The sequence below is a fragment of the Balaenoptera ricei genome, chromosome 4 (assembly GCF_028023285.1).
Source record: "Balaenoptera ricei isolate mBalRic1 chromosome 4, mBalRic1.hap2, whole genome shotgun sequence".
Classification (NCBI taxonomy): domain Eukaryota; kingdom Metazoa; phylum Chordata; class Mammalia; order Artiodactyla; family Balaenopteridae; genus Balaenoptera; species Balaenoptera ricei.
The window spans coordinates 156,412,961-156,434,585 of NC_082642.1; the positions used below are offsets into that span (position 1 = coordinate 156,412,961).

Below are 21,625 nucleotides of genomic sequence, written 5' to 3' on the forward strand. Positions count from 1 at the left end.
CTTCTGTGTCCTTCCCCTCTATCCTGGGGAGGTCAGACTCTCGGAATCCTCGCTGGTTTATTAAATTGGGGTCTTGATTCAGCCCTGGTGTTTGCAAACACAAGCATCCCTAGGAAGGAGGACCCAGCGATCAATAGGAGACAAGAGAAGTAGACATCGAAATAAAGGCAGACCACCTTTTCTTTTTTATTTCACTTAGACAAAATGCAAAGAGTGTCTCATTAAATTAAAAAATAAACAAAAAAGAAAACCAAATTGATTCCCCCTACCCCTTCACTGACGGCACTCATCCTAAGTAACAACAGAAGGAGGTCAAATCAAGGACCCAATTTCTAATGGGAAAGAAAGGTGTGCAAACATGACTAACGTTACCCCCGGCCCCCAAATCAAGGTTCCTTTTAAATTCACAAAGAAGGTAATTTTTTTTTCCTGTTTTCTTTCTTGAATCTTGTGTGATAGAACTTCCAGTCAGAAGGTTGAATGAGTCCCCCATGCACATTGTAGAAAATCAGTAAAAATGCAATAGCCCGTGAAGATCATAAAACTGGACTTCTTTCCCAAAAAATCAGATGCCCAGGCAGATGGAGCTCACACTCAGACAGAAAAAAAGCAGGAGAGTCTTTGCACTGTCTGTGGTTTTTTTCAGTATTTTCTCTCTCTCTTTTTTTTTTTTTAATATATTTTGGCAATTTTCTTTCATTATAAATATTGGAATTCTGTAAAAAAAAGGTAGCTTTGATTGAATTTTTTAAACCGTATTTACAACCGCTGTCCAGTCATGCCATTGGTTATACCAGGGTGTAGGACTTGGTGTAGGGATTGCTGCCTTTCAAATGGCCCCGAGAGTCCAGCAGGGATTCCTGGGAGCTGCTCATCTTGGCCGCCTGTCCCAGCTCCACCCCCTCCCGCTGAGGTAATGTGGCCACGGCCCCCTGCTGCCACTGCTGTCCGTCCCTCGTGGAGGCCGTGGAGGAGGCAGCCTCCATGGGGATGGGCTCGAGGACCGGGGGGCGTTTCAGGGTCCGACTTTTCTGGGGCTCCAAGCATGCCTGCCCTAAACTCGGGTCCCTGCTGGCGCCTGGACCACTTCGATTCAACAAGAAGTCCATTCGAAGGTACGGAGGCAAGTGGATGAGGTCACCTGGAAGGAAACACAGAGGGTTAGGTGGGCTCTTCACTTGGTCAGCAGGTGCTGGCTGGCCCTGTGCCCACGCGATGGGCCACTCGGGGTATTATAGGTGGGAATGTCCCCACGCCTGGGCACGCCCCATTTCCTGAGACCCCTGGTCAGAGCCCCTGCAAAGGTATCATCCCAGGCCTCCTCCACCAGGCGCAGGGAGAGCTGGCTTTCCTGCGGCTTGTTCACTTAAGCTCTTAAATGTTATACTTGCACCAGAGAAACAGAGGTAACAAGATCCTTGGAAACCCCACCACGGGAAACACCAGAGGCAACCGCGCACGCGGGGTATCAGCGGTGAGGGGCTGAACCCTGGATGCAGTGGGCAGTGGTCGGGAGAGCGCAGGGCCTGAGGAGGGAGACAGGGACGCAGAGCAAAGAATGATGGAGTCTCAGCACTTCCACAGAACTGTGTGACCTTGGCCGCCACTTAGTTACCGGTTTCTGTGATTGCTTTTGGTGGAAGCCTTACCAGGCTTTGCCTGCCTGCTAAACTGCTTGTGTCTCTTCTGTTTCGGTCAGTGCCGTGTAGACAAAGAGGAACAGCTTAGACCGAGTATCAGGGTTTCTACTTCCTTCTCAGGATCACTCATTTGGCTTCTATGATGCCAGGGAAATGCACCCTCTTCAAGAGAACCCACTGTGGGGAGAGAGGTTAGTGGGCAGAATTCAGCTGCCCCACCCCCGGCCCCGACGTGGAGGCCACCTGTCCTCTGGGCTGCTCCCAGCACTTCCTGACACGACAGGTTCCCCTGATGACAGACCCCACTTGATGTGGGATTTCTCAATGAGGGGTTTGCTCAGGGCTTCCCCATCGCCCAGCTGCAGTGTCCTCAGCAGTGCACTACAGCTGAGGGTCTTCCTGCCCACCCCTTCCTTCCCTTCCTCCTGTCACAGGATTCACACCTGTGTCTTGGTCTGTGGGCCCTCCTTGCCTGCTTCTGCTGTAACGGAGCAGGACCCTGTGGGGACTTCCTGGAACAGACACCAGCCATGCCCTCCACCTGCTTCTTCTTTGCAGAAAAACTTTAGCCTACTAGGCCCTCCCCAAGTTCCAAAGAATACATTTAATCAGAGAAATAAGAAGATGCAGAAACAAAGGACAATAGTCAAGGAAGACAAAATAACAATAGTTTAGTCATTAAACAAAGTCAAGGATCTTTAGTTCCTCCTCAAGGGCTATAGAGAACATTCTGAGACACATCCTTCGAGCTGTTCTGTAGATACTGAAACCCCACCAGGTGGAAGGAGTTAACTGCATGCTGCCCACCAGCAGGAAATCCCAGACCAGTTGGAACCAGAAGGTTGATGATGTTGACTCCCAATTACCTCACCACCAACCAATCAGAAGAATGTCTGCGAGCTGATCATGCCCCCCACAACCCTCTCCTCAGCATGTAGCCCCTTTTTCTTTTCCCTATAAAATTTCTGAGCAAAGCCTGAGAATGGGGAGTTGGTTCTTTGGGACATGAGTCCACCTTCTCCCCAGGATTGGCAGCTTCCTCAATAAAGCTGTCTCTCCTTTTACCCAACATCTGTTTCTCAGTATTGGATTCTTGAGCAATGAGCAGCTGAACCTGAGTTCAGCAATACTGCTGTCTCTTTTAATCTTTATTCTTTACAAGAATCCCCCCACCCCCCATCCCCACCACCAAATCTCTTGCATGTCTAATCTGTCTTGGCATCTGCTTCTTGGAAAACCTGAACTGGCACAGCTGCCATCACCATCAACTACGGCAATTGTTCTTTTGAAGTTCAACTGTGACCTCTAATTGTCACGTTTCATGGTTTCTTCTTGGTCCTCACCCTACTTGTACCACCTACAACATTTTGTGTTGTTGATCTTTTTGTTTTTGAAACTCTCAGCTTCCACAGCACTTTGCTCTCCCAGAGCTCTTCCTACATCTCTGACTGCGACTTGTTACTCTCCTTTCCTGGACCCTGTCCTCCATCCACCCTCTAAGACAGGGTTTTCCCAGTGCCCTGTGCTCAGCCCTCTCTTGGAGGCTCAGCACTCACTTCATCTCGTTATAGCTCACATCCAACTTTTCCATTTTGCTCTCATTCCTGAGTCCTAGACTTGAATTTCAGATGCTTTGCTAGATATTTCCACATGACTGTCCATCACGAATTTTATTTTATATTTTGTATTTATTTATTTTTGTAACATCTTTATTGGAGTATAATTGCTTTACAATGTTGTATTATTTATGCTGTATAACAAAGTGAATCAGCTATGTGTATACATATATCCCCATATCCCCTCCCTCTTGCGTCTCCCTCCCACCTTCCCTACTCCACCCCTCTAGGTGGTCACAAAGCACCAAGCTGATCTCCCTGTGCTATGCGGCTGCTTCCCACTAGCTATCTATTTTACATTTGGTAGTGTATATATGTCCATGCCACTCTCTCACTTCGTCCCAGCTCACCCTTCCCCCTCCCCGTGTCCTCAAGTCCATTCTCTATGTCTGCATCTTTATTCCTGTCCTGCCCCTAGGTTTGTTAGTACCTTTTTTTTTTATTTTTTAGATTCCACATATATGTTTTAGCATACAGTATTTGTTTTTCACTTTCTGACTTACTTCACTCTGTATGACAGACTCTAGGTCCATCCACCTCACTACAAATAACTCAGTTTCATTTCTTTTTATGGCTGAGTAATATTCCATTGTATATATGTGCCACATCTTCTTTATCCATTCATCTGCAATGGGCATTTAGGTTGCTTCCATGACCTGGTTATTGTAAATAGTGTTGCAGGGAACACTGTGGTACATGACTCTTTTTGAATTATGGTTTTCTCAGGGTATATGCCCAGCAGTGGGATTGCTGGGTCATATGGTAATTCTATTTTTAGTTTTTTAAGGAACCTCCATATTGTTTTCCATAGTGGCTGTATCAATTTAAATTCCCACAAAGAGTGCAAGAGGGTTCCCTTTTCTCCACACCCTCTCCAGTATTTATTGTTTGTAGATTTTTTGATGATGGCCATTCTGACTGGTGTGAGGTGATACCTCATTCAGACTATACTACAAAGCTACAGTAATCAAGACAGTATGGTACTGGCACAAAAACAGAAATATAGATCAATGGAACAGGATAGAAAGCCCAGAGATAAACCCACACACATATGGTTACCTTATCTTTGATAAAGGAGGCAAGAGTATACAATGGAGAAAAGACAGCCTCTTCAATAAGTGGTGCTGGACAGCTACATGTAAAAGAACGAAATTAGAACACTCCCTGACACCATACACAAAAATAAACTCAAAATGATTAAAGACCTAAATGTAATGCCAGACACTATAAAACTCTTAGAGGAAAACATAGGCAGAATACTCTATGACATAAATCACAGCAAGATCCTTTTTGACCCACCTCCTAGAGAAATGGAAATAAAAACAAAAATAAACAAATGGGACCTAATGAAACTTAAAAGCCTTTGCACAGCAAAGGAAACCATAAACAAGACGAAAAGACAACCCTCAGAATGGGAGAAAATATTTGCAAATGACGTAACTGACAAAGGATTAATCTCCAAAATATACAAGCAGCTCATGCAGCTCAATATCAAAAAACAAACAACCAAATCCAAAAATGGGCAGAAGACCTAAATAGACATTTCTCCAGAGAAGATATACAGATTGCCAACAAACACATGAAAGGATGCTCAGCATCACTAATCATTAGAGAAAGGCACATCATGAATTTTAAAAGCCACAGTCTACAAACCCAGTTTATGAAGGTCAGCCCCTACTCCCAAACTCATCCCCAAATGCCACTTTCTCTTTCGTGCCCAATCTTTTTATATGTCATCCTCATCTTCCCAGAAATTGATGCTTAAAATCTCAGAGCCCTCATTGACACCTCCTTCTCCAGGTTAATTCTACTTGCGAAATATCTCTGGACTCCCTTTTGTTCCCATCATTATGACCCTGGTTCAAGTGTTCGATACATCTTGTGGGTCCCCTAAAATGCATGAACACAATAAGAGCCCAGTCAATAGACGCACTTTGCAAATTACATCGCCCAGGTTTGAGCTGAACTGAAGCCCAGACCTGACCTTCCAGCAGTTTTGGAATAGACACTGCTCACTGTGTAGCCTAGTGCTTCCACCTCTTCTCACTTCGAGACACATGCAGACAAGGGGTATTTGTGCAACCACTGGGATGAATGCAGTGGGCTCTTCCTGGCCACGTTGGGGACTGAGAGGCTGGCCATCTAAGGGTCACCTTAACTCCCTCATGGCAGACCTGGTGAGCAGCTCTGATTAGAAAACGGGCTGGGGGTGTGCAGTCCTGGAGCCGAGGGACCAGGTGAGAGTATGTGCAGGTGAGGGAGCCATGATGATGGCCCGAGCATCAATGGGAAGTGAAAGGGCATGAAATTGTGAGATGTGGAACAAGCCCAAGGAGATGGCTCCAGCACTGATGGCAGGTGGGACAGGTGGGAAGGAGGGGTCAGCAATAACTCCCTTCCAGGTTTCAAGCTCAGGAACCTGGGTGGACAGCAGGACTATTCATTCATTGCACAAAACTGCCCAGGAGAAAAATCATAATTTGGTGGAAAAAGATCATGGGCTTGGTTTCAGACATGCTGAGTTTCATGTGGTTGGGGATGCCCCAGAGGAGATCGTTAGTGAGCATTTTATTCTTAATAACCTATCTAAGGCATAACTCATTCCTTAACTTTCTGAATCGAAAATAACTGGCAATTCTTGTTTATTTTGCTTCAAAATATTCCCTGCTTTCCTTATTGTTGATCATGTCTTCCTCAGCCAGCCCCTTGGCGGGATCTTGGAACCTCTTGTGCCAGGCAGGGCTGCCATTAGCTGGTTGTTATGCTAACAAAGCAGTGAAGCTGTGTGCAATTAGACAGTGACTTAGACCTCAGAACCTTCGAAATTCAAGTTTACTCACTGAAAGAGAATAACCATTTAAAGAGAAGGGAGAGACTACTCAATGGTATAGGAAAACTAGAAGCAAAAGCAAGACAGGCTGAAAAATTACTGGAAAATGCATTTTGCACAGTTTAAATGAGCATAAGAATTTTCAAAATGCTTTGACTTTTCTTAAGAGTCCCCCCAACCCCCCAATAAGCGAAATGATGACCTTATTTTTGGGAGATTTACCATGTTGATTTCTGAGACCTTGCATTACATTGTCATGTTACTTGGTATTTATGATGCAAGAATCCACTTAGCATTTTCCCACTGGCTTTCTCAGGATGTCTTTATCCCAAGAAGTGATGGTGACTAATTATATGTTTTCATTAATATTTTTTAGCCTGTGTTCCACTAAAACAATACCTTGGTTTTGGCTCACTGAAATCAAAGGTACTCTGATTCAACGTTGGCTTCATACAGTGAACTGGATCAAAGGAAAGCCCAATAATAAATTCCTTGATGATAAATTGGCCACGACACTCTTAGAAAAAGAAATGATGTAATTTCGCATTCTTGTGAAATGAGTTTTGTAACTTGATGTATCTGGACTTTAGCTTAGAAAAAATGGTGGCATGAAGTTTACCATTATAGATTCTAATGTTGAAGGGATATATTGCTATGTGTATTAGCTTTAGTCCCGAAAAATAAAAGTATTTAAATTTAAAAAATGAAACCTTATGTCCCTAATGCCTTTTATGATGGTATTGAAAATTCTTTGTCTTCCTTTCTGGTAGTGGATGTATTCTTTAACCTTCTCTATTGGGGGTTAAATTATTTGCAAACAAATACCATGAAAGCATTAACAGAGCTGTCATTAAAAACAAAAACTGGAACAATTCTTTTGTAGCATGAAGAATATTTTTTTGCATGTGAATCAACACACCCTAATGGACCAATTTTGAAATTTGTGGATTTTTATATATCCAATTTCCTAAAAGTGATTATCTGTCTTTATTCCAAGAGTCCAGTAAACGAATTGGATTAATTGGCTCTTTTATTTATTTACATAACTAATATTATCTTAAAAATCATTTTGTTCAAGTACTTGAGAAAATGTGGAAGGCATTTACCTCCAGGGTTCTTTTAAAATGTAGGTCAAGAGTGCCTTATGCTGTTTCCGGCCCCCCACTAAATCTTGAGCGCTTGGTATATTTGTAATGCTTTGTCACAGATTCACGAATGGGTCTCCATCCCAGCAACTCCCCCTTGAACAAACAGGGCTTATTAAACCCCTAAAAAGCAATAGCACCTTGGTCCCAGCTGGACTGCGGGATGCCCAGGTGCTAGATTGGATGGAACGAATGTGTCTGAAATCAAAAGACAAACCCATGATACCTGCCCCCTGCCTGCAGGCGTTGCCACTTTAGACGTAGTGATCAAGGTAGCTGGAAAAGACTGGTGAGAATTGGAAATCCTTAATAATGAAAATAGCTCAGCACCACATCCTTATATACAAGGGCTTCTGTGTTTGCTTATTGCAGGCCTGCTAAGCATCTCTGAATAGTCAGTATCTCCGAGAGATCCAGTTTTTCAGGCAAAGCTTGATTAAGTCGTGTGATGCTCTAATTAGCTCCTTTTGACAGTGTGTGTTTTCTGATTAGCACCCCAAGTAGCCCTTTCAACTGTGTGAATGCCGTAAATGAGCTCTCTTAATAGTTCATGCGCTGACGCAGAAGAAAGCACCAGAGTGATCGATGGGGAGCGCTATTTATTAAAGGCACTTTACAGCCATTAAAACCCCACCTCTTTTGCTAGCCCCAGTACCAGTTAGGGAACTGGATTCTCTAAGCATCCGTCCATTTTTATGTTCTGCAGACGTCTATACATGCCGAGACAACCATGCGCTTATGACTCCAGACAGAGAGAAATAAAATGGGAAACTATCATGACAATCTAGACACCTACGCACCTGCTTTTCTTAACCTCCCAGCCCTCCATCTGCCCGTTTCACATGGGAGAAACTAAACAACACTTCTAACGGTGGTGATTAAGAGTGGAAGTCTGGACGACATTGCCTGCATTTAATCTGACAGGTATAAGTCTGGGCTCAGTTTCCTTACTCATAAAATGGGAACAAGAGCAGAATCGACCACAGAGGGTTATAATGAGGATTTAATTAGATAATGCAGGTGAAAAGTTTACTGTCAGACATCTCCCTTTCCAGAGGGTCTGAAGTTATGGGGTTGGAGATCTGACAGGGGAATAAATCGGGAACTCTTCTTTTACCTTAGTGTCTGTCTTTTGTGGGTTGAGTAGTGTCCCCCCAAAAGATAGGTCCATATCCCAACCCTTGGAGTCTGTGAATGTGACCTGATTTGGAGAAGGGGTTTTTGTCGATGTCATTAAGTAAAGGACCTTGAGATGAGATCACCTGAATTTAAGGTGAGCCCTAAATCCAATGACATGTGTCCTCACTAAAAAAAAAAAAAAAAAAGCAGAGGGAGATTTGAGACATAAAGAAGGGAGACGGTCATGTGAAGATGAGGCAGAGGTTGGAGTGATGGAGTCACGAGCCAAGGAACACCTGGAGCCACCAGAAACTGGAAGAGAGAAGGAAGGGACTCTTCTCTAGAATTCCTGGAGGCAGCACAACCTCACTGACACGATGATCTCGGACTTCTGTCCTCCCAGAAAAGAGACTATGTGTCTGTTGTTTTAAACCACCTAGTTTGTGGTCATTTGGTATAGAGGCCACAGGACCCTAATACAGAGACAGAGACAGAGAGAGACAAACAGAGAGATGGGGGAGAGAGAGAGACCGAGACAGAGAGGGAGACAGAGACAGAGAAAGACAAACAGAGAGATGGGGGAGAGAGAGAGACAGAGAGGGAAACAGAGAGATGGGGGGCGAGAGAAAACAGAGAGGAGAGAGAGAAACAGAGGGGGTCAGAGAAGCACATACCCAGAGGGAAGCAGAGGGAAATCATGAAGACACAGGACCAGAAGGGATGAAAGTGAGAGACACAGAGCCACACAGAGAGAAGAGCCAAGGTCACTGAGTCACAGGATGATGGCTGAGAGGACTGGGAAGCGAGCCCTGTGGGAAGGGACATAGACTGTAGACTACGAGCTAGCCCTCTCTCCTCGCCTGCCTCGACAGTCCACCCGCCCCGGGCCTCGCGCTCCCCGGGCATCCCCGCGACCCCGCCTCATCAGCCCGCAGCCCACAAACTGCACCCTTCACTCCCGGCTGCCAGAGGTGCCCAGGCGCTGCTCTGACTCCCTCCTTGAAGGATGAGAGGCGATTTAGCCATTATTTCCATGTTACGCCTTATTATTTGACATAATGGACCATTTCTCATCCTCCTGTCACTGCCCTCTGGGGACCGTTGGTGCCACTAATATCCCCGAAAGTTCACACCAAATAAGTCAGCATCCATTTCTCTCTTGGTCCCTAACCACTTTGCTTACTGGTGCCATGACAACTCCAGCCCTCCGGCCTTGAACTAGCATGGATTCCCATGGCGATCCCACATCCATCAGAAGATACGAGGACAAAGCTTGCCGTCCTCCACCCAGGGGGCCTCTGAGCCCTGCTCTGCCCGACTACGGGAAAACTGCTGTGTTAAACCCGCCTCTTTTTAGTTGAAAACCAGAAGACACGCCCCTGCCTTCCTATCAGGAAAGCAAAACTTCCTGAACCTTCTCAATCTATTCAGACTCACATGCAACATTTGAACGCATTTTAGCTTTGGAAGAAGAATGGCAAAATCAATCCCGACTCCGAACAAGAACGGATCAATTCAGAAACTCCGAAATGGACGTGCAGTCCGTGAATCTGGCTCAGACAACTGTTCCCGCCTCTGGCCACGTGCACCCCGGGGAAAGAAAGCCTACAGTCGAGAACAGCGGTTCTCAGCTGAGGGTGATTTTGCCCTCCAGGGGGCACGTGGCAACGTCCTATGATGCCCAGGGCGGCCTCCACCACAGCGCATCACCCAACCCCAGACGTTATGCGCCGCTGTTGCGAAATCCTAGCTTACGTGGTCCAAGTTCCTAATTCCACGCGGATCCTGATTTCACTTTACTTTTACTTGAAAAACATCAGATTCAATCAGAATAGGGAATGGTGCTCCTCTGCCTCTCCTAATCCACAAGGAATTACCTCCTCAGTTCTTTGTGGAGGAATGTAAGGGATGCAACCGATGGCACAGCAGTTAGATGGCCTGTGTCCGACCTGACCTGACTAGGCTGGGGGGCTCAGAGCAACAGGCAGGGTGTGAGTGAGAGAGAGCTGAGCTTTGCCTTGAAATCCTGCCTCTGCCTCAAGTAGTTCTGTGACCCTTTGAGCTTTAGCTCTTTCCTTTAGTCAAGGGAAACGGGCCTGATAATTTCGAATGAAAACCTGTAATCCTGAAAGAGTCTTTCTTATGCTCTGAACCATCTCACCTGGGAAAACTGGTCAAGCACCTCCGAACTTGGAGGTGCTTGGAATTTGGGGATGAATAAGGGACAAATGAATGCAGTTTTGGGAGCCTGAAATTCCAAGGCACATTGCAATATCCTTCTTCTCCCTGCTGGGCAATTCTTTGTAGTCAGCAAATGTGAGAACACGTGTACGCTTTCACAAAAAATTTGTGCAGAATGAAAGTGAAGCAGGGTCCCTGTGGGCTTCAGTCTCCTCTGGGGACACAGAAAAAGGAACTTTCATCAACTTCTAATAAGGTTTGATATCTGTGCTTGGATGGAGCTGGATATTGCTGCAAAAGTAAGAAGCCAAGGATGCTTTACCTCGACTTCCAGCAATTTCAATAAAAACTACACAGACTTGAAAGGACACTACAGCATCAAAGAGCTAGTTACAAAGGGGAGCGTGTAGTCTGCACACACCCGAGGCCGACCAGATCTAACACTTTTCCAGTTTAATATTAATGTCACAGCAGTAACGAAAACTTGTAAATGAACCCTTCTTGGTAAATGAATCTTCACTCTCAAACGGCATCCAGGAGAAACTCTAAATAAGTAATGTGAGATGGTTATCAGAGGTCCGCGGCAGTGGATTCTATTACCATTCTTGGCTTGTACTTGGGAGGCTTCATGCATTTTTAAGGGCTCATCGTTATTGGGACCCTACTCGCTGGTGAACTTTAAAAACTACACTGAGGTATAAAGTGGGGCTTTGAGTTTGCTGTGCTCATGATTCTTCTGAAAGAGAGTAGTTCTGGATAAAAAGCAGGATTGGAAAATCTGCTCAGAAGGTAGGCCAGCTGGGAACATGTTGGGGTATTTGGAGCCCCCAGTGGGGAAGGGTCCATGAGGGTCACGTGACACCCTCAGGGACCCACACACTGAGGACCCCCAAGGAGGAGCCCTGGCTGGGGGCTTCAACCTGCTCAGCTGCGAGGCTAGCAGCCCCGTGTCAATAACCCTGCTCATCTCGACTCATCCCACAGAAGGACTTGTTCACCTGGAGCGAGATGACGCCAGGCAGAGGAAATCTAGGCCAGAGAGTTGGGGCCTGGAGAGCAGCGGGGGTCATGACTGGTGGGGAAGGTGAGGCTGGCCTCTCAGAGTCTTGTGGGTCTTTACCCTGAAAGCAGTGGGAAGGCAAAGAAGGGATTTTAACATGAGGGTGTTGACTGCATCACTTGAATTCTGGCTTGTTGCTTCCTAGTCTGGGACTAGGATGCTTGAGACCTTGGTGCCGTATCCACACAGGACCACACTGAGAGATGCTGGTCCTTGCTGTCTATTTTTTACCCTTTGTATATTTCCAGGACCTTCAGGTCGCTTCTGGCTTGCGGTGACATCTCACCGGGTTGTCTGTGTGTGTGTGTTCGTGTGTGTGGGAGGGGGTGTCTGTCTTCCATAAGCTGGGTTTTGCCTCGCTTCTTGGACCTCCTCAATGACCTGTCTTTGGGACACTTTGTCTGCTGTCTGTGACACTACGTGCTATTCTGATAAACAAGGAGACTGTGGGAAGTGTTGGTTTAACATATTAACACTTCGATGTCTTCAGGTAACACCTGGCACGGTATTTTTTCAGGGAAGAGGCTCAGTAGAGATGGGTTGAACAAACAAGTGTACTACATCTGTGTTTTGACAGGGCCCTTCTGGAGATGCGGTGGGCTTCCCTTCATGGTGGTGAGCCTCTCTGGTCTCATCCACGCACTGGAATCCAGAGCTGCCTTCTGGTCACTCAGCAGGACACAGGTGGCCGTCCTGCCCCTCTGTCACAGGCCCAGGTCTCCCCCTCACTTCCACCCCCTGTAGGCTCCCCAACAATGAGAGCTGAACTCCAATATGTCCACCTAGGAAAGCAACGAGCCACCAATGGGCTCAGAAGTCAGAGAGAATGTAGTGAGAACGAAAGAGCGAATCTCCATAGAGCTGCAGCCACTGTAAAACAGCCAGAGCACGTGGCAAGGTCGCAGGAAAGCTTGGGCACCTGTGCCCCGTGCAGGAGGGGAGGAGATGGTTGGGAAAGGGAAACGGGCTCAGGGTTCCAAGCTCGGGACCCTCAGAACAAGTCCCACCATCACTTTCTGTGTCTGAGAGACATCGACAAAGAACAGACTGAAGTTACAGGAGGGTCCTTAAGAAGACAGAATTGCAAATGCACATCAGAAAGGTTTGGTTTTCTAGGAGGGAGTCAGAATGAGCCCATTCAAATGTTAAGGTCTACCTAGAGCTGCGTGAATACGAGGAGGTGTTGCTTCACGGCCCTGGGGTCTTTCTGACTTTAAATTCTGGGGGAGTGTTTGAAAGTCTGCACCTTTCCAACACAGCTTGGAGGGAAGGAGACTCTTCCTGTGCTGTGGATGCCAAGCTCACGGCTGTCTGCTGGCCTCTATCTCTGCTCTTCCCTCCGCGTGGACCTCTGTTCCTCAGGGTCTCTGCCCGGGTCTCCCTGCCCGTCCACCACTGAGGTCTCAGCTCACGTCTCACTGTCTCTGAAAGGACTCCCCTGACCGTCTTCTCCTAAGTACCTCCTGCCAGACTTTATCCCCTTCCCGGTTTACTTCCCTTCCCAGTGCTGACCATGATCCGAAACAATACTATTTGTTTACTTGATAAGTGTCTGTCTACCCCCAGGAACATAAACTCCTTCCAAGCGGGGTCTTCGTGGGTCCCGTCAGCCATTGTATACCCAGCTCCGAAAACAGGGCTAGGTGTGGAGTGGAAGCCAGAAAGTACACACTGGAGGGAAGGCGGGGAGGCTGGGGGGGGGGCGGGAAGGAGCAGGGCCATCTCTAGAAGGGTGAAGGCCAGGGGAACTCAAGCCGTGTGCGTGTGTTTCCGTGTGTGTGCATGTGTGTGTGCGTGCATGACACGTGCACACGACAGCTGAGAACAAGGCCAGCCTTTGCAGGGGACGTGACCTGAGCAGAGGCCGGCTGGTCCTTCGGGTGGGAGCCCTGTCTCTCACTCCACTCTCTTCCCTCCCTTTAAGCACACACCCCCAGGGGAGCGTGAGGTGTGTGATGAGTGGGTCCTAAAATTAAAATCCTCAAACTGCTTCGTATAACTGGCTGTTCAGAGAACCAATAAGTTGGTGGCAAGCAATGGCCATTTCCAACCGGAGAACCTCCCCTGCGTTCATCATGGCGGAGGAGTGGGGGGTCGGTGAGGTGCAGACGTTTAAGGCTGGGGTCCCAGCGTCTCAGTGAGGAGACCAGAAGGGGCGGACACCTCCCTTGCTGCTGGCGGGGCCAGGATGCATTAGGTTGCAGATTTGAAGCTTTAAATTGATTTAAGTAGCTTCCTGCAGTGGCATCTCTTGATTGCACAGGATAAGCATCATGAATAAAGAAGCAGTAGTAATCCAAGAACATCAGAAACTGGCTCCAGATGCTACCTGAAACCAAAAGTAGCTATCGTAACCGAAGTATGAGAAGCCACCTTGACCGAGAGGAAAAGAAGCTGTTAAATTTTCCAGCTAGTTCTCAGAGGAATAGAGAGTTAGTTTGTTTGCTTTGTCTTTTGTTTTTAAAGATGGAAATAGTTTCTATTTAATAATTTCTAACCATTGTAATATTTGAACCAATTGGCCAATCTTGTCATCATCACAATCATGATACATTCATTCATTCAATAACATTTATTAAACACCTGCTCTACACCAGACACAGTGTTAGGTATATACATTCAATATCATTAAGCTGGTTAAAAATATTTCTTGAACACTCGCTATGCTGCCAGATATCTGCTAGACACCAGGAGAGAAATATACAGATAACTAAGACATATTTCCTATTTTCCTGCAGCCACAATCTGGCCAAATTCATTTAGCTTCATCCTGATTTGTAGAGAATTTAAAAGCTTGGGGTTGTAAATAGAAAAAAAAAAAAAAAAAACAACTCATCAGAAAAGAACTGATGGCAAGGAGATAGATATCCAGAGATTTGGATGACTGATAGCATCTAGAAACACAAGGGAACACAGGTAAAGACTTTGGTTTGGAAGCCCTGTTCAAGGAACTGCTAATTTTGACACAGTCTCCAGTCAGCAGGATAATAAATTGTAACTTTAGGTTTTGTGCCCAGTGTTGAATTTAGTTCCATTATAAAGGAGCAACAGAAAGGCTTCCAGAAGGATGAAATATTTTTCTAAAAGCATATCAAATGTCCAGTAATAATAATACATCATCTAGAGTGGAAAAACAATGTTTGTGGGCATTAGAATTCATAAGGATTTAAAAAGTTATTCATACCTACAGTTATAAAATCCTTTTAGTCTAAATAGCATATTAGGACAATAGTACCTTACTTGTGACCTTTCAGTTGTTCTGATAGATCCAGGCAACAATATCATGAGAACAGTTCAAACATTTTTTTTCAATATGAATCCAACACCATGAACAACAAGCCAACAAAAAGATGCAAACCTTTAATTATTTCAAGACCGGCACACATAGGACATTTAACCTGGGCGCTGGTTCTACACAAGGGGAAGCATGGCATGTATCTCAGATGGGGGTGTGATGCATATACTTAGCTGGGTGATACTGATGCACAAATGAGGTAGATGCTCTCCAGGAACCAATGGCCGTGGAAGGAAACTAAACCGAAGAAGGAAGGAAGAGGGGGGCGAGCAGTACATCTGCAGACCGTCATTGGAGACACCATGGGAGCCCTGACAACAAGTCAACGAGGCGACGACAGAAGCTACAACTAAGGCTGCTGACGCCTGCATCAGGCGACATACAGCTTACACAAACCCCAGACGGTGGGTGTCGATGCCATGCCCATTTTACAGATGAGCCAACTGCAGCCCAGCGAGACTAAGCAACCTGCCCACAGGCTCATTTTCTCCTCTCTTGTCTTCCTTACTCTCGAGGTTTGCAGCCACAAAATGCCATGGCACTTCTCCTACATTTGCTGCATCTGCCTTGCAAATAAAGGCCAACAACAAAAAGTCCTTGAATGAAAACACGCACAAACAAAGTCTTCTCCCTGAGGAGGTAGAGAGCACGGAGATAAATGAAGCTATCATTCTTGATAGGAGGTTGGTGTGGATCTTGACTCAGTTTGGAAGATGAGTTGCTGGATAGACAATTCTTATTTTATATATCTTTATGCATTTATAAAGCTCATTTCAGCTTGGCCTTATGCCATAAAGCCCAAAGGAATCGTGGGGATTTAAAGTGAAGATATATTTTTGAAATAGAACCTGTATCGCTGTTCAGAAAATGGGAAGACGAGAAATAAAACTGGATTCCACAAGAATGGATAGGCCAGTGCACAAAGTCAAGTCTACAGACGGGTACTTCAGGGTGAAAAAGAAAAAGTGATTCTTCACATGAGAACTACATCTGGCTGCCATGGTTCGGATCCAAACTAAAGATGTGTTTCATTTGCCCCGTACAATGGTTTGCACGTATCTGAGCAAACACTTGAAAAGTGTGAGTCACCGTAGAACACCAACATTTCTGGCTTCTCTTGAGAAACTCGCTCATATGGCCCCCAGTTTCCACTCGGGATCAGTTGGCAGGAGCCTGCTAGGGTCCTTTTCCCTTAGACAGTCACTCAGCTCTTGAATTCTCCACGTCCCCATCCATCCCTTTACCCCGCTCCCCACCCTCTTCACTTACATGATCTGCCAGGCCCTGCAGGCCTTAGGGTTTGCAGCTCCCATCCACACACCCAGAATACTGCTCAAGGCAGACACCAAACTACTGGTCGACCTGACACTAGCCATTTACTGTCACTTTGGGTAACTCAGGGAAGCCAAGTGCCAAAGGCTGGCTCCCTGGTTAAGACCGCTCTCCTTCTGAAACCCTCAGCACGGCAGTTTTAAAACATCACCCCCATATTTTTGATACTTCTCATGTGGTGGTGATCTCCTTTTCTAGACTCTGGGCTCCCAGAGCTCTGTGGTTGCTTGAACAACAGAATATGGCAGAAGTGATGGGTCAGTTTTCAGGCCCAACCTTAAGAAACTGGCTATTTCCACTGTCTCTCTTGGGACACTGGCTCTTAGAACTGAGTCACCATGACATAAGGATGCACAAGCCACCTCGTGGTGACACCTATGTAGGGAGGATGCGGCCAGCATCAACCCTTCAGGTGAGTGAGCCATTCTGAACGTGGCTCCTCTCTCCGTAACTGAGCTGCCCCATCGACACGGCCGGAACCGAGATGCGTGTCCCCACGAAGCCCTGACTCAATTTCAGACTCAAGAACGGAACAAATGATCACTGTTGCTGTAAGCTCCCAAGCTTTGGGGTGGTGCGTTATGCAGCAGTCAATAAACAGAAGACCCTGTCTAAACACCAACCAGGGCTTTCACAACAGACCAGTGTGACCTGGGAAGATGGGCTTCCCCGACCGCTGGTCCACACGTGTCTCGTCTCACCTGGCCGATGCGCCTTCGGGACCGCCATGTTCATCACGCGTCCTCCATCCTGAGGTTTGGGGGGAGATGCGGTGAACCTGCAGATCCCCGATTCTGAAGGGGTGCTGGAGGTCAAGCTGTCTGTGTACTCGTTTGTCCCTGCCGTCAGCTGCCCGGACGACGTGTCTGAGATGAAGCACTCCGTGACGGTGAACTTGGCGTGCCTCAGCTGCTCCTCCATCTTGGCGTGCTCGTAGGCCCTGGCCAGTTCTTCGTAAGTGGAAGAGGCACTTTCTGTGGAGACCATGCTGCTTCGCGCTCGATCTGTGCCGTGAGAAAGAGAAAACAAGACGGATGATGTGTCACCGTGAGCCTGCCCTGACCGGGTGGCGCTCTGGGCTTGTGGCTATTTCTCCCAGTCACTGGGTAGGTAGCCTAGCAGGGGTGCCGGCTCTTTGTCTGAGGACTGCCTTTGTCATTGTGAGGCCACCTTCATGATCCTCACTCAGCCATGTGGCCTCGGGGTGTCAACAGAATCTCTGGAGTCAGATGTCCCCAGCCTGGGACATTGCCATAGATCAGTAATACATCCCCTTGAAAAAATTCTGCTTTTAGTTGAGACAGCTGGGAATGCGGTGCAAATGAGCTGCAGTGGCCCCCTCCCTGCCCTGTTTTGCAAGTCCCCCTGGACCAGAGAGAGTCTTTCACTGGCAGGAATGATCTGAACTCTGCACTCAGCTCCTCTGGCCTCTGTGTGGCAGGAAGACAGGATGATGGTTAGAGATGAAGATGTGACTGCATGGAATTGCTCACTAGGCCAAATGGCTTCTGACCCTGGGACTCATTCTTTGTGTCTGCCACCCTTTACGGGGACCAGAAAACCTCTAGAACCATAAAAGGAGCATCTTGGGTAGAGGACTCTCTGCATTTTAAACCCACTCAAAAGTTCTGAAGTCACCTCTGTGGAACTCTGAGGTTCCTGTAAGAGAAATAAGTGCCATAGAAATAAACGTACATGGTGACACGCCACCTTTGGCAGACTATTTTTGAAGTATATCATCCAGAACAAAAGAAAATGAGTATTAAAATTTCCTACAGCTATTAAGTTTAGATATCATTTCTTTTCAAAATTTTAGATCGGTGGGGTGGGCAACCCAGCGCTATTCTTAGGCTCTGTCTTCTCTGCAGAGTGAGCTCTTGGTGGTGGATGGTACGGTAGGAATGGCTTACCTTATAATCAACCCTTGTTTAATTGTCAAAGGGATCTGCCGTGTTCCCTATAGACGGTGCTATGACCTTTTCATGTAACTTCAAGTGTAATGTCTTAATTGCACTTGGGTCAGATGCCCTCAGAGTATAATCAGAATGATTGTACTCTTGAGGGAGAACATTTAGAAATTTCTATGTCTCTCTCAGCAGGGCAGGAAGGAAAAGGAGAGGGAGAAGTATGAGTCTGAGATTCGGGATGCCTGCAAACTAGACTCCTTTGGCTCTGCTTTGAGGAATTCACTGGACCCCGGACATGGTCAAGGCAGTACAGCTGTATCGGTAGCTGTTAGGTAAATGGTCTAGCAATTTGAAATTGACCTTGAAAGGGAACAGGTAGGGCCCTGAAGCCCAGGGTGTGGGCCCTACTTGTCCCGGGATAGAGAAGGAGGCGCGCAGGCCCTACCTGTGTCTTGGGAGGGGCTGACGCTGTAACTGTCGCTCTCCTTGTCCATGGACCCCGCAGCCCTGGGCGTTGGCAGCCTCCAGTCAGTGGTGAGGGTGTGTGTTGAAACGGTGGGGTGGGGTCTGTTGAGGGTCCACTGGCTGGCATACCGGTTTCTCGCTGTGGGCCCAGCCTTCGCGTTCCTCCTGGTGGTGGGATCTGAGAAGAACCAGAACAAGGTTTGTCTCTAGGAGGGTGGTCGGCCGTGATCATGGTGTTGAGTGGGGTTCTCCCGACCCAGCCCTATGATCCACTCAGCAGGGCTCACGCCTCCAGGAAGCTCTCCCTGACTACCCCTGTCCAGAGTACTGGCTTCCTCTCCTCTATGGTCTGAAACATTCAGGTGATACTTAAGCACTTAAACAAGCCCTGTTGGGGAAGAATATCAGATTTGGACTCAGGACTCCAAATGGATTTGGGTCTTGCTTTTGGCTCTTAATAGTTTCATGACCCCCCTTGTATCACTTAAACTTCCTGAGAATCTCCACCTTCTGGAAAAGGAGAGAGTTCAGCCAAATACGCTCTAATGTGGCTTCCTTTCTACAGTGTTACCTCGAGGTGTTGTTACAGGTTGAATTGCGTCCCCTGCAGAAAAGATATGTCCACATCCTAACCCCAGAACCTCAGATTGATCTTATTTGGAAATAGGGTCCCTGCAGGTGTAATTAGTCCAGATGAGGTCAGACTGGAGTAGGGTGGGTCCTGGATCCAACATGACTGGTATCGTAACAAGATGAGGAGACAGACAAGCAGGGGAGAGCCCCGTGGGGCTATGGAAGCAGAGACTGGAGGGCTGCAGCTGGGCCAAGGAGCCCGGAGGCCACCACCAGAAACTAGGAAGAGGCGAGGAAGGGTCCTCCCCTACAGGCTTCATGGTCCTGAGGACAGCTTGATTTTGGACTTCTAGCTAGCGGAACTGTGAGAAAATAAATTTCAGTTCTTTTAAGCCACCCGGTTTGTGGCACATTGTTAGAGCAGCCCCGGGAAAGCAAGCAGCTGTCTCCTGTATAGATTGTTGTCTTGTATTCACTCACTGTCTCGAGTATGACTTTTGTTCTTCAACTAAATTGCAAGTTCTTAGAGCAGAGGGAAGAGGGACGATCCCCTTTTGTCTGAACACTTTCTTATCCCTTTGCACGTGGTAGCATCTCTTCAATGGAATTGTCTGAACTGTGACCAAGACTTGGGTTATTCAGTGTGGAGGACAAAGGGTCATTGCATATCTGGATGTCACAGGCCTCCCATCTTCAGAAACATAGAGGTTTATGGACACACAGGATGGAACCAGATGGGTTTCACTGTCTCTAAATTTGGAAACAGAGGCAAGAGGTCAAGGGGGTGGACTGAGTTCTTAGCTCAACTCTTAGCTAACAAAAAACATGTTCCAACAGTACAGAACATTGGACACTGGAGTTGGCAATGTTCCCTCTTCTAGAATTCCATGGAAAAGGGGAGAGGCTCAGTTACCTGGAATGATTTTTCTGGGGCTCCAGCCTGAAGGCAACATAAAGTCCTTTTCCATTTTTGAATTCTCTGCTTTTCAAAGAGGAACTTTATGCAGTTAATGTTTTGAAAATGATCTGGCCACTTCTAAACACAGTAGTCTGTACTGACTGCTTATCACGAATGGAGCAGTTTCGAAAGAACAGAACTGAGAGGGACGATCTGTGGCCTGATGACACCGCCTCACTTATGTGCTCTCCTGAACCTGCACGTCTCTGCAGGACAGGGGCAAGGGCGTTCATCCTCCAACCATCCCCCAGAGCCCGCTGTGATCCCCGGCACACAGACTTTCCTGGATGAATACACATAGCTCAGGGTGACTTTATGGCTGACACAATGGGAGCTCAGGGAGGAGAAGTGACACAGCTATTAAGTGGCAGAAACGGAGCCCAAGACCCCACCTGTCAGTCCAAGATTGCCCATTACTTGGCCATGCGTGTCCTCATCCTTGACACCTAGGAGTCCTGGTGCAGTATCTGCATGACACTAGTTCATTTATGATCCTATGCGGGGTCATGGGACCTGACACTTGAAAGTGGTGAAATGACTTTCTTTTTAATTTGGAGGATTTTCCTTTTTGCCAGTTTCTAGTGATCGGACTTTGGACCTAATCCATCACTCCACAATGCTGGAGAGAAAAGCCTAACGATGGCAGCTGAATCGATACATACTAAGATCTCCTGGGTCATCAAAATGCTCCGTCTTGGTGCATAATTCTCTGGGGCATCGATTTTCAGCCTCACTTCATCCATTACTTGCAAAATTCCACGGAAGACTTTATTGGATGGTTTTTCATGGCCTTGATTAGAATGTAAATGAGTTATGCTGGAGAGCCAAGCTCTCTGGACAGCAAGGTATAAATGATAATTGGGTTTCTCTGCTGAAATGCTAGGAAAGAGATCTTCAAAGAGATAGAAAAGCATTCTCCTGGGTAGGAGGCTAAATGTCTTCCAGGCACTGTCGACGTGATAAGTGGAGCTTAAATAGTGGAGCTTGTTATTTAAATGCTAATGAATCTTTTCCAGAAAATTACCCAGTCCCTTACATAAGTTTTGAGGGTTCTTATTTTTATTCTTCCTTAAGTTTCTTGTAAGTACAGCTGTGGATCAGTTTTACTCCTGGCCTGGATGCTTGTGGAAGAGGGGGTCAGTTTGATCGTATCACTTCTGGGACACAATCTCCTCAACTCCCCAAACCCTCACCTGTGTTTCCTCCTGTCAAGCTCACCCACTAACGGTGGGGCAGAGACCTTGCCCCCCTCCATAGCCCCTTTTCCCACTGAGATGACCCTATCTGGAAAGTTCCATGGTCAAGTGGCACTATTCAAGTGGCACTATTCAAGCCATCTTTTCAAGTTAACTTTGTTCATTATCCCCCCCCCCCTTTTTTTTTTCCTAGATGAGGACAGCTTTACCAGTGGCCTGATAATATTGGGAATATAGGTCATGATATTACTTTCCTTGAACTGCACTTCGTTCTGCTCTAAGCAAGCATCCTACAGGCAAAATTGTCC

General features: G+C 46.8%; 1 protein-coding gene across 1 annotated transcript in view; it reads right to left on the reverse strand.

The window, feature by feature from the left end:
• Positions 1-207: 207 nt before the first annotated feature.
• DSCAM (DS cell adhesion molecule) overlaps positions 208-21,625 on the reverse strand; it is a 740,935-nt gene continuing 719,517 nt past the window's right edge. Inside the window, exons 32-34 of the mRNA XM_059920026.1 lie at positions 18,571-18,768; positions 16,920-17,222; positions 208-1,141 (exon numbers count right to left, since the gene is read on the reverse strand). Of these exons, the coding sequence (XP_059776009.1) occupies positions 789-1,141; positions 16,920-17,222; positions 18,571-18,768 (854 nt within the window). The 3' untranslated portion in view covers positions 208-788. The remainder of the gene's footprint in view (positions 1,142-16,919; positions 17,223-18,570; positions 18,769-21,625) is intronic.